This window comes from Ranitomeya imitator, chromosome 6 (genome assembly GCF_032444005.1).
Source record: "Ranitomeya imitator isolate aRanImi1 chromosome 6, aRanImi1.pri, whole genome shotgun sequence".
NCBI lineage: Eukaryota > Metazoa > Chordata > Amphibia > Anura > Dendrobatidae > Ranitomeya > Ranitomeya imitator.
In genome coordinates, this window is record NC_091287.1 from 479,382,545 (window position 1) to 479,396,310 (window position 13,766).

Sequence of the window (13,766 nt, forward strand, 5' to 3'; positions counted from 1 at the left end):
AAATGGCGCGCCTTCCCTTCCGAACCCTGCCGTGTGCCCAAACAGTGGTTTACTCCCACATAAGAGGTATCGGCGTACTCGGGAGAAATTGCCCAACAAATTTTATGATCCATTTTAACCTATTGCCCATGTGAAAATGAAAAAATTGAGGCGAAAAGAATTTTTTTGTGAAAAAAAAGTACTTTTTCATTTTTACAGATCAATTTGTGAAGCACCTGAGGGTTTAATGTGCTCACTAGGCATCTAGATAAGTTCATTGGGGGGTCTAGTTTCCAAAATGGGGTCACTTGTGGGGGAGCGCCAATGTTTAGGCACACAGGGGCTCTCCAAACGCGACATGGTGTCCGCTAACGATGGAGATAATTTTTCATTCAAAAAGTCAAATGGCGCTCCTTCCCTTCCGCGCCCCAGCATGTGCCTAAACAGTGGTTTACCCCCACATATGGGGTATCAGCGTACTCAGGAGAAACTGGACAACAACTTTTGGGGTCAAATTTCTCCTGTTACCCTTGGGAAAACAAAAAATTGCGGGCTAAAAAATCATTTTTGAGAAAAGAAATTTTTTTTTTATTTTCATGGCTCTGCGTTATAAACTTCTGTGAAGCACTTGAGGGTTCAAAGTGCTCACTATGCATCTAGATAAGTTCCTTGGGGCGTCTAGTTTCCAAAATGGGGTCACTTGTGGGGGAACTCCAATTTTTAGGCACACGGGGGCTCTCCAAACGTGACATGGTGTCCGCTAAAGAGTGGAGCCAATTTTTCATTCAAAAAGTCAAATGGCGCTCCTTCCCTTCCAAGCCCTGCCGTGCGCCCAAACAGTGGTTTACCCCCACATATGAGGTATCAGCGTACTCAGGACAAATTGGACAACAACTTTCGTGGTTCAGTTTCTCCTTTTACCATTGGGAAAATAAAAAAATTGTTGCTAAAAATAATTTTTATGACTAAAAAGTTAAATGTTCATTTTTTCCTTCCATGTTGCTTCTGCTGCTGTGAAGTACCTGAAGGGTTAATAAACTTCTTGAATGTGGTTTTGAGTACCTTGAGGGGTGCAGTTTTTAGAATGGTGTCACTTTTGGGTATTTTCAGCCATATAGACCCCTCAAACTGACTTCAAATGTGAGGTGGTCCCTAAAAAAAATAGGTAAATTTCGTTGTAAAAATGAGAAATCGCTGGTCAAATTTTAACCCTTATAACTTCCTAGCAAAAAAAAATTTTGTTTCCAAAATTGTGCTGATGTAAAGTATACATGTGGGAAATGTTATTTATTAACTATTTTGTGTCACATAACTCTCTGGTTTAACAGAATAAAAATTCAAAATGTGAAAATTGCGAAATTTTCAAAATTTTCGCCAAATTTCCGTTTTTATCACAAATAAACGCAGAATTTATTGACCTAAATTTACCACTAACATGATGCCCAATATGTCACGAAAAAACAATCTCAGAACCGCTAGGATCCGTTGAAGCGTTCCTGAGTTATTACCTCATAAAGGGACACTGGTCAGAATTGCAAAAAACGGCAAGGTCTTTAAGGTCAAAATAGGCTGGATCATGAAGGGGTTAAAGCGCCACTTCAGCACTGAAAAAAAAACAGCTGGAGTGGTGCTTTGAAGGATTTCAAGGTTGGACATTGTTAATAGATGTAATTAGTGTTGACACTAGCTGACACATTGACCCCGATTAAGACTGATATTGCTCACAATAGTCTTGATGATGGAGCATGTTGGGTTTTATTGTGCCTGATTCCATAAGAGGCTCACGCCTCTTCATGAATCGGGCGCGTCTTAGTACTAGTGTATTTCACCATGCACCTCGCCTCAAATCTTACTCTCCCGTCAGTGACTAGAGTAAGGTATCGTCAAGGACTGGAGTAATTTGGACTATTTGTGGCAATAGGTAGGCCAAATCTCAATAAGAATTAGACCATCGGGCATCGCCAATCCCTGCCCCGCTACCATCCTGCCCAAGGTCCGCCTAGTTTGAAACTGGCTTTGAAAAAGCTAAAAGTCACAAAATGCTTCTGCGTCCTCTTGTTGCACAAAAATATTGCATTTTTTCAAAGTGTTTTGTTCCAAATTTCTGGTAAAAACACTGACTGGGGCCCCTTATGTTAAATATTAACAACGGGTTTCTCATAAAATACGTTTATAGCATATAAGTATAGTATATGGAAAAAATGAGGGACTGGTGGAGGTCCAACAACTCCCGGTAATTTTCCATTATAATGGCATATATAAAACAGGAGAACATCATCAGGTTATGTTCACACAATGAGTTATGTGTCCCAGTAACACGGTGTTCTTTTGAAAACCACAGCCAGAACTATTCGTTTTTTACTATCATTTCAGAAAATTTCAACAAAAAAATGCAGTGTGATCCCATCGTGTGAACAAACCCTCAGTGACTGACCCAGGTGGACACATTTTTGTTAGAAGGGTAAAACACAAGAAATTGTTCTTGGGGAAACGAGAAATGTATGTAGGGCAGACTTGATTAGAAAATATATTTACACCGTATATTTCAGTTTCTTCACAAGTTTGAAAACTGACACATCCGAGCGACTGTCTTTCCAGATAATTATTTTGAATGATCCAAAGCTTTTCATTCTTACCGGCTTATCATCTAAGAACAGCCAAACAATTGTCTCTGCGATAACTCTTCCTTATGAGATGTCTATGTAGCATTAGTTAACTCCATGTAATTAACTTGAGAGCTTCAATCAATTTTTTAAAGACCCAGACTTTATCAAGTTCACACCAAAGGTATAAAAAATCTCATTACAGTAATCTGTAAATGAGAATGACAGACGTAAAGCATAGAAAGCCGGCAAGAAAAATCCAAATCAACAATCCTCCTATCCAGCAGGTTCTCCTCCACCGGTCCTTTAATTAAGCAGCATTTATAGACCTGGCATATTCTCACTTTCTGTAAGTAAATCTATCACTGTCGTATTGGACAGATTTTAAGAGAATAAATATTTTTTTCTACCTTCTACCTTTTCTACCTTTAGGTAGATGTACATCTCAATATTAACTATGCTTTGTGCAGCGAAGACTGGTGATGAACAGATCATTTGTCGAATTTACTTGAAAAATGTATGTATGATTGAACAGATGATTTGTGGCTCGTGAAACACAGTGCTAAAACTCTTTCCCGCACCTTGCCATGTCCACCACTCTGCCAACTCTGTCTGACAGCAAAATTTCACCATGATCAGTGAGGTGTACAGATTACCACGTAGTTCCGGAATGACTTGTAGATTCCAGAATTACTTGTTGATATCCTCCTGCAGCACCCAGAAGGATATCTGCCAACTCTTATGAGAATCCGGGAGGTCTGCTTCTTTTCGTCTTAATCACACGTCCATACAAAACACAACATGAAAAACCGGTACTGGTGTCATCAGTGTTTTCCATCTGTGTGTTTGTTATTACCATCAGTGTGTCATCAGTGAGCCATCCGTGTGTCCGTCTTTAGCATCAGTGTGTCTTCCCTGAGTTGTTTTTAATCAATAGCGTGGCCCCTTCACACGTCCTGGTGATTCCTGCACTGGAAAAACCAGTACTGGTGAGATCTATGGTCCGTATCCATGCGTGCTGTAAGTGTGACCAGTAGCTGTCTGTGACCAGCGATGACATCATTAAGGTTACCGCCGGTCACAGGCAGCGTTTCTCATGCTCAGCTCAGTGTGTTTCGGCAGGCGGGTGAGAGGTCGCATCACTGACCGCTCATCAAACCATCTGGGTCGTTGCAGAACATGGGCATTAATAGATTTTCTATGGAAGGGTGAGTATAAATTAGCTTTTTTATTTTTAGTGAATAACTGGGTAAAAAAGGGTTGTGGATTATTTATTTCAAATAAATGACTTTGTGTGTTTATTTCAATTATAGGTGGCACTAGAGTTCTAGTCCTCTTCCTCTCTGAAGAAACAATTTGTATATTTCCCAGAGGAACATTGCGGCTTACAAGTCTCCTCATCTCGACATGCTTAACATGTCATTCTCCGCAAGAAGAAACGTTACCCCTTAGATCCCGTTCAGACGCCTCTCACACAACCAAACCAGATCACACACTTTGCACTGAAGAGGGGCAGTACCCCGAAACACAGTGTCTGCAAATTGAGATTCTGGCTTTGGCTTTAATCCTAAGTCATGTGACCAGGCTCGTTAAAGGGTTGACATTGACTTGTAGGATTGCTACCTTCCAATAGGTGGCACTAGAGTTCTAGTCCTCTTCCAACCTGAAGAGACAATTTGAACATTTCAATTAAAGGACTTTGCTCTGTCCGAATATTTATTACATTTGTGCATATCACCATAGGTCACAATGGGCATGTGTGGCGTCCATGAAAAAAACAATTACCACACATACTGAAAACACGGACATGTGAAGCTTCTAGGGTCCTTCTCACCTGTATGTGATATGCTTGTGATTCCACTTCTGCCCAGTTAAGGCATAACGTTTTCGGCGGACACTAAATCTGGAAATGCCGCTTTTCTGGTCCGGCACACCACATCGTGGTTTCTTCATCCAGCTACAATAAAGGATAAAAAAATAAAATGACACCGAAACAGGCAACTGGCTCATCCGAGGACGCAGACGAAACAGCGCAGCAGATATAAAGATGGACAGAGACAGATCCTGTAAGGATACTACACGGCTCAGTGGTTATAGGGCTGGCAGAATATACACAGGAGCACACGTAACACTTACACATCTATTAATTCAACATCTAAATCCACTAACACATGAAAATTCAGTAGCAACTGCATTGATTAACCTTATTCTGAAAGGGGCAGTCCAGGATTACAAAAACATGGCTGCCATCTGTAAAAAGAAAAACAAAACCTCATTGCGTTATTTAATCCACTCACTGAAATGGCTGCAATACCAGACACAGCCTGTAGACACCAGTGGGGCTGTATTTGGAAGAAAGTAGCCATGTTTTTCAATCCTTGAAAACCCATTTAACCCTGCATCCAGCCCACCAGCTGCGCTCCGGCCTTCATACTATGCAGTTGATAGGAGCACAGTATTACCACATAAAGGATATTGACAAATTCAGGGACAATTGTTTGGGTAAATAAAAATCAATTGGGTTTAATTAAAAGTTTTGCATTGTTTGCCCTCTATAGCCGCCTCTGAGTTAACTTAGACAATCCCAGTGAGCTCCTTCTAATAGGAGAGTTTGTGAGCCCCTCTCCGCTTATTTAGAATCCCTCAATGTCTGTCCGCTATTTCATCCTTCTCCGCTAGATTTCTAAAACTTAATATGGACAAAACAGAATTCATCATCTTTCCCCCATCGAACCTATCCATTACAGTAAATGGCTGCCCACTCTCCCCAGTCCCACAAGCTCGCTGCCTCGGGGTAATCCTTGACGCTGATCTCTCCTTCAAACCGCATATCCAAGCCCTTTCCACTTCCTGCCGCCTTCAACTCAAAAATATTTCCCGGATCCGTACATTCCTAAACCAAGAATCTGCAAAAGCCCTAGTCCATGCCCTCATCATCTCCCGCCTCGACTACTGTAACCTCCTGCTCTGTGGAATCCCCTCTAACAATCTCGCACCCCTCCAATCTATTCTAAACTCTGCTGCCCGACTAATCCACCTGTCCCCCGCTATTCCCCGGCCTCTCCCCCTGTCAATCCCTTCACTGGCTCCCCATTACCCAGAGACTCCAGTACAAAACCCTAACCATGACATACAAAGCCATCCACAACCTGTCTCCTCCATACATCTGTAACCTCGTCTCCCGGTACTTTCCTGCATGCAACCTCCGATCCTCACAAGATCTCCTTCTCTACTCCCCTCTTATCTCCTCTTGCCACAATTGTATACAAGATTTCTCTCACGCACCCCTACTCTGGAACCCTCTACCACAACATATCAGACTCTCGCCTACCATCGAAAACTTCAAAAAGAGCCTGAAGACCTACCTCTTCAGACAAGCCTACAACCTTCAGTAACCATCGATCGACCAAACCACTGCACGACCAGCTCTATCCTCACCTACTGTATCCTCACCCATCCCTTGTAGATTGTGAGCCTTCACGGGCAGGGTCCCCTCTCCTCCTGTACCAGTTGTGACTTGTATTGTTCAAGATTATTGTATCTGTTTTTATTTTGTATACCCCTCCTCACATGTAAAGCGCCATCGAATAAATGGCGCTATAATAATAAATAATAATAATTTATGGCTACAAAGTTCAGCTCAACTTTGATGAGGTCATAAATTAGCACAGGAGGAGGTCAGAAAAAAGGTAGATAAGAGTTATAAATTATTCCATCGCAGCAAGCTCACTCATACATGCTCTGGTAACTCATACTGCGGCCAAAAATAGTTACTGCAACAAAGAGGCTATACAAGGCATTGAAAAAATCTGAGCCTTATACCGGGGTTTGACATCTTACTGCACCCTGGTGATACAACATACATAGACATCAATGGAAATCAGCAGAAATGCCGCCTGTCGGCAAATATACTGGACCACTTGTTTGCCAAAGACGTATTTGGAGGCACAGTGGTAAGCACACATCCTCTGTCTGAGGAATATTACTCGGTATAACATCTGCACCACAATATTGAAAAGTGACAATGTACGATCACAGCCACAGCGATTGACTGGCACAATGACAGCAATGAAAACTTTCAGGAATTCTCACCTCATTGTGATTTGACTACATCAAAGGAGGGAAGCAGAGGGGGAAAAGACAGAAAAACACGATTACACTCCATTACAACATCTTATTCCAGAGATCAGAATGGTTAAACACACCGGACACATTTTTCATATGAGATTTTATCGCTAATAGTATCATTCTCCAATGTCAGGATGACTGCACAATCCTTTTTGACAGTTTTGCTTGTTGAAATGATCATTTTCTGAGTCCATAAAATGGCTATCCTCATATCGGGATTATGTGAACAAACTAACGTTGATTTTTTTTTTCACAGTAAGCACATCAGTCTCATCAGGTCTAAGAGTTCTATTTATTAATGTATGCAGTTTGTATTATAAAATCTGGTGACACATCCACTTTACCACTAATAGAGTTATCTAGTTCTGAAAAGTCATTTTCCTGTACTCAAATAGAGGGTTGTCTTCTGTTCACAATCCGAATCTCTTGGCCAGAGTGAAAAGTGGTTACAAAGAGCGTCTCTCGCATTGAGGACAGGAGTATTACACAGAATTTCACGGGTTATCCAGGACTTTTATTATATTTGCTAAGAGGCGAAGAACTTACCGAGATGTATTTGCTAACTACCTGCCTCTTCTACACGGGGACAATTTCGGCCGGCGATTCCCCAGCTTCATTTCACCTCTTGAAAACCTAGCAGCTCTCCCTCTTCTGCTCTATTGAAGGGGCATCACTGCCGATGTCATGCTGATTGACAGCTGGCTCCCCGCACTTAGGCAGTGGGGAGCCGGCTGCCAATCAGCACGACTTCAGCAGAGACGCCCCATCAACAGAGCAAGCAGAAGAGAATAAATTGCTCTGTGGACATGACATCAGCGTAAGCTAGAGAATCGCAGGCAGGAAAGGTCCGTGACAACCCTAAGCCAGTAGGAATATTCCCCAGAACAGGCAGGTAGTTAGCAACTGCCTGCCTGCAAGTTCCTAGGTCCAAACACAAAAATAATAAAAGTCCTGGTTAACCTCTAGGCACTGTGTAATGCTTAAAGCGGTTTTCCATTCATTTTGCTTTAAAGTTTACATATTGTAAGATGTCTTGGGGTACGTGTCCACGGGCCGGATTACATCCGGATTAGCTGCGGATTGAACGTTCAACCCACAGCGTCCAGAGGTTACAGCATAGTGGAGGGCATTTTATGAAATCCCGTCTCCACTATGTGTGCGAACACGCATCCGGGGGCCCTGCGTTTACGGACATGCGGCGTGTCTTTTTAGAACGCAGCATGTCTGTTAACCCTGCGGCGACGCTCCGTCGCCAGAAGGTAAATAACAGAGTCCTATGTATAGGGTGCGGCGTTTCCGGATGTGTGCAATGAACACATCCGGAATCACCGAGTGTACAGAAGGGGGTGGCGCTTTGGGCGGAGCAGGTTTTCCGCTCCGTCCAAAGTGCCGACAATCCGGACCGTGGACACGCACCCTTATAAAGGAAGAAATGAGCCATACTTACTACCAGAATCACCCTCCCACTCAAGCACCACAGTCTGTGATGTATCAGGACTGATGAAGTCCCAACCACTAGTCACAGGCCTTGGCTTTAGAGGTCAGGGCGTTGGGACTGTTGGAGCAGCAGCGCTGGAGCGGAGCGAGGATTCTGGTGCTGACTATATGGCTTCTTTCTCTCTTTTATAAGCCACCTTATCTTCTGTAAATGTAAACATAAAATGTGTACAACCCCTTAAGGAAACTTAATTGTGACAATAAACTTTAGTAAAAATTAAACATGTAGAAATAAAAAGTTCTGCAACTTTCTAAAATACTTTGCACTTTAGTTAACATTCAGGGCTAATGATCTTTGTCCAGATTAGAGCATGCCTAGAAAATCTCCTACACTAGTCAAGGATTTGCCAGAAGATGAAACGGATTGCGATATCGTATGGGCGCTACCGTGGCTGTAGATCAGTTGGAAGGGAGGATAACATCTGCTTATTAGGACTACGTGTTTTGGAGATGATCCGTCTCCTTCATCGGGTACAATGGTGCCATCTCTGAAATATGTAGTCCAAACAAGCAGATGTGATCCTTCTACATTCATGGCAGTGCCCCATGTGATACCGACATCCAGTGGCGTAACTACCGCGGTCGCAGCGGTCGCCAGTGCGACCGGGCCCGGCAGGTCAGGGGCCCGGCAGGCAGGCTCGGACTGGCAGTGCCTCCCCCCGCTCCAGGGCCTCCCCCCCCCTTCCCCGCCGCCGCCGCCGCTGCCTTGAATACTCACCCTGCTCCAGCGATGGTCTCGGCGTCTGCACTGCAGCTCGTTCCTGCTTGAGCGGTCACGTGACACCGCTCATTAAGATCATGAATATGCGCATATTCATGATCTTAATGAACGGTGTCACATGACCGCTCAAGCAGGAAGAAGGTGCTGCGCCGGCGCCGCCGTCTGGAGTCGGGACAGAGCGCGAGGGATGTCGGCACGGCCGTGCAGTGGGAAGACAGGTGAGTATGAGGGACGAGGGACGGGGGAACGGGGGGGGGGGGATGAAGGAGGACATAAGCCGGCGCGCCGAGCAGGAGCGGAGAGCTAAGCCTGCATACAGGGGGGAATATGAGCCATGCAGGGGGGAATATGAGCCATGCAGGGGGGGGATATGAGCCATGCAGGGGGGAATATGAGCCATGCAGGGGGGAATATGAGCCATGCAGGGGGGGATATGAGCCATGCAGGGGGGAATATGAGCCATGCAGGGGGGAATATGAGCCATGCAGGGGGGAATATGAGCCATGCAGGGGGGGATATGAGCCATGCAGGGGGGAATATGAGCCATGCAGGGGGGAATATGAGCTATGCAGGGGGGAATATGAGCCATGCAGGGGGGAATATGAGCCATGCAGGGGGGAATATGAGCCATGCAGGGGGGAATATGAGCCATGCAGGGGGGAATATAAGCCATACAGGGGGGAATATGAGCCATGCAGGGGGTAATATGAGCCATGCATACAGGAGGGGTAATATGAGCTATGTATATGGGATAGGAGGGAGATGAGCCATGCATACAGGAGGGGGGTCATTATACAGTATTGAGCATCATGTGTGGCCGTTATACAGTATGCAGCATCATGTGTGGCCATTATACAGTATGGAGCATCATGTGTGGTGGCCGTTATACAGTATTGAGCATCATGTGTGGCCATTATTCTATGGGGGTTACATTGAGTTGTATGGCAGGGCTGCAGGGGGGGGCCCCATTTGGAAGTTCGCACCGGGGCCCCTAACTTTGTAGTTACGCCACTGCCGACATCCATTTCTTCTTCCGGCATATTTCTTTCGTTCTCTTTCCAGGGATCTGGAACCAGCGGTCAGAGCAGCAGGCCCACTGTGGATATATCTTGGCTTTTTCCAATGTTGTGCCTGCCGAGCTCAACCACTTTAGGCGAGAAGCCCAGGCACCCCATCTTCTATTTGGTAATATAGAGTCACACATGGGGCGCTTTTCCTTTCTCTGTTGAAAAAATACCGATGACACGTTTCCTTTAAGTGTTTGGCTGTGGAGCTGTTCTGTGTAGGTAGAGAGGTCCCCAGTCCAGAATGGCGCGTGGAGGACATCCTGTCTTATCACCACACAACATAATGGTAGAAAGACAGTAAGACATAAGTGGGAAGCAGAAGATGTATTTTGAAACCCATTTATAGTGTTACAATATTTAGGAGCCATATGGATAAATAAATATATAGGGTACGGACTTATTACAATGGAACATGACAATTATCACTTACAATCTATTGTCTGACACATAACGTTTCTTAGTCTAACAGAGTCTGACAGGTACCGACAACTTCCTGACAGACTGTGATATCTGCTGCAATCTCTTCATTAATCAAGTTCCTAAAATATATTTACATAATGTGCCTAATCTCTGCTATTGACATAGAAAGCTGAAAGTGGAAAAATACAAAAAGTGTTGCCAGCTAGAGCCACAAAAGGGATATCGGCTTCATAGACCGGGGTCTCACACTCTTGGACCTTGCTCTATGTGTCAGACAAGAAAGAATGACTCTTCACTTGAGGAACAGGCCCATCCATGGGTTTCTTGTTCAGATCTTAGAGATAAGTGAACCCAAACTTAAAAGTTTGGGGTTGGTACTGGACATTCAGTGTCCGGTGATAAATGCCGAAAGCGGACTTACCCGGAAGTTCGCAATGTTCGGAGTCCGGCGGGAAGTCCGTTGCAGAAAGAGAGAATTTTTTTTTGACAGATCCAAAGTTCAGGTCACCTTTGTTTCCAATGGGTTCAGGTACAGTTATAGCATTCGAATCGAACTTTGGTCAAAATTCTGGGTCGGGTACCAGAACTTCCACTGATTCACTCATCCCTACCAGATGTTTAACTGAAGAGCCTTAATGAAATACTAGACTTTTTTCCTGCAAGTATCTTGGATTGTTATTGGCCCCAGGAGCCGAACCTGCAGCATTTTGTCATGATCTGCTTAGTTTGTGGGATTAAGGAGTTCAGAGGTTAATCTGGACGGCCTCACTCTGGGGGTTTCTGGGAGGCTTCTTATAGCCTCATTGTGGGGGTCATTACACATTGCACATTACAGTGATGAATATGCGGCTCCACCTCCCATAGGGGTGGAGCCGCATATTCATTACTGTAATAAGCGGCACCACGTGACCGCTCATACAGGACAAGCAGCGACGCTGAGAGGATGTAAGCGCCGAGGGAGCTGGGTAAGGATTTTAATGCCAGCGGGGGGGGCGCACAGGGGGTGGGTGGCGGCAGATTACCGGCAACTTTATTTTAACCCTTATCTGGCTGAATAGGTACAATTGTAACTATTCCGTTTTAAAATTGCAATAACTTTTTTTTGAAAAGACGTAGAGGGCTGAAATTTCGTGACATCTCTACATTTTTGGTCCAGAATATATTGGCCAAATTTCAATAAAATATCTCCACCCGCTTCCGAGATAAGGGGTCGAGATCTTTTTGCATCCATAACAAGCTGCATAGGTACAAATGTACCTCATATATTTTGAATGAAGATAATGCAAGGGAAAAAGCATACATTTTTTTTTAATGATAATGCTATTTAACTATTATAAACAAGTAAAAAACTGTTCATTTACATTATAAAAGAAAATGTAAGAAACTTTTTTTTATTGATTTTCTTTGCAAGTAATGCATGTTGGCTTTGCTACAGAGTGTTCATCGCAAATGGGTTTCACACAAACCACACAAGACTTTCTAGTCTTGCGTTGTTTTCGCCTCAGGTCTCTGCAGACATAGCAACTACCAACAACAGGGGAGGGTCCACGACTATCATGAGGTATTTTGGGGCCAGCTGCTGGCTGCGATGCTACCACAATGCATCGTCCAAGCACCATTTCTACTGCACCTCGAAGAAAATGGTTTCTCATTATCATTTTGTTTGTACTACGATCTTCAATTGCAATCATACACAGCTGATTTGCGAGATCTTTCAGGAACTTTCTTCGTTGATCCTTTGCCCTGAAGCTTGGATTGTGTTCTCTGTAGATGATGTAGGATGCTAACCCACTGACATCAATCATAGTGTAGAAAAATGCCAAAGTCCAACGTGATGTTCGTCGTTTCACAGTGTACTCTCCCAACATTTTATCCATAACATCAACGCCACCTTTTGTTATGTTGTAGTATTTTATTATCTCTGGCTTGGCTGCTAGTGTCTCTTCAACTTCTCCCGTCATGTGCATAGATGATAGAAGCACGACTGATTTGTTCTTCTTTGGTACATATGAACAGACTGTTGCATCATGATTGTAGGCAAAATTTGTCGAGTATACAGGCCTTTCTTTGGCAGGCTGCATGTTGTTAGGTAGGAACCTTTTGTTTTTTCTCACTGTACCAACTAGTGTCATGTTCCAGGAGTTCAATACCTTAGCTAGTTCCATGGTTGTAAAGAAGTTATCGGTGGTGACATTTCTTCCAGAGCCTTTATACGAGCTCACTAGGTCCAATACTGTTCGTTCTCCAATGTTTACTTGTCGAGGACCATCAGTTGGTTTCCCAGTGTAGAGCTGACCTTGTAAAGGGTAGGCATTTGATGAGTCACAAGCCCAGAAAATCTTTATGCCATATTTAGCTGGTTTTGAAGGTATATACTGGGTAAATTTAGTATGACCTCTAAATGGAAATAATTGCTCGTCGACGGTGATACAATGATATGGCTTGTAGGCTCTCTCCAGATTACTGTTCAGCATTGTCCAGATGTCCCGTATTGGTGCAGCTTTATCTGTTTGCACACGTTCTGCACGTGTATTTTCGTTGTCAAACCTGATAAATCTGAGTATCATCTTGAAGCGGTCACGAGACATGGCTGCACGTATAAGAGGCAGAGCAGCAACATTCCACATTTCCTCCAGATTCTCTTTGTTGGCTCTGTGCACACCAGCAGCAATCAGTATGCCCAAAAATGCATGAAGTTCAGTTTCAGTAAATTGCTTGAATGTTTTTTGTGGTGGCCGTTTGGAAGAATCAGGAAAACGTTGTACCAGTTCGTTGTTGTAAGCATCACAAACTCTCTTGGCCTTTCGATTCGTTTCCCGTAATATGATGTCACACATCTCGGGAGTCATGATGGACTTGAATAGCTCTTTTGCTGTATATAGGTTGCTGATTGCTGCAGGGCCACCTCTTTGTCGTAGGACATTACGAGATTTTGTTTGTGCATTTGGCAGTGGATTACTGCACCATTGAGTTTCATCCTTAGCAGTCCAAATGTCGCCTGCACTTTGAGGCACAGAATCATCCTCAACACTTTCGTCTGATTCGTATTCATTTTCATGCTCTATGACCATTTCTTGTTCAATGTCTGAATCTTCTTCAGTAACATCCACTTGTGGTACATAGTTTTCATCATCAGATGGAACATATGGTTCATCCTCATGCTCAGAATCAGATTCTTCTAGCATTTGCATTATTTCGTCAGACGTAAATCTGTAAATATGAAAAAATGTAAAATAAATAATTTTCCGAAATACTACATTATTGGCTTTTCACAAAATTATACTAACCTGCAAACACGTTTTCTTGGATTATGGCGGAAACTAGATCCAGCATTACTATCACTCATGATGA

General features: G+C 43.7%; 1 protein-coding gene across 1 annotated transcript in view; it reads right to left on the reverse strand.

Moving 5' to 3' along the window:
- The window catches only part of MMP16 (matrix metallopeptidase 16), a 299,874-nt gene that overhangs the window by 116,549 nt on the left and 169,559 nt on the right, over positions 1-13,766 (reverse strand). Inside the window, exon 3 of the mRNA XM_069731578.1 lies at positions 4,417-4,539. Within this exon, the coding sequence (XP_069587679.1) occupies positions 4,417-4,539 (123 nt within the window). The remainder of the gene's footprint in view (positions 1-4,416; positions 4,540-13,766) is intronic.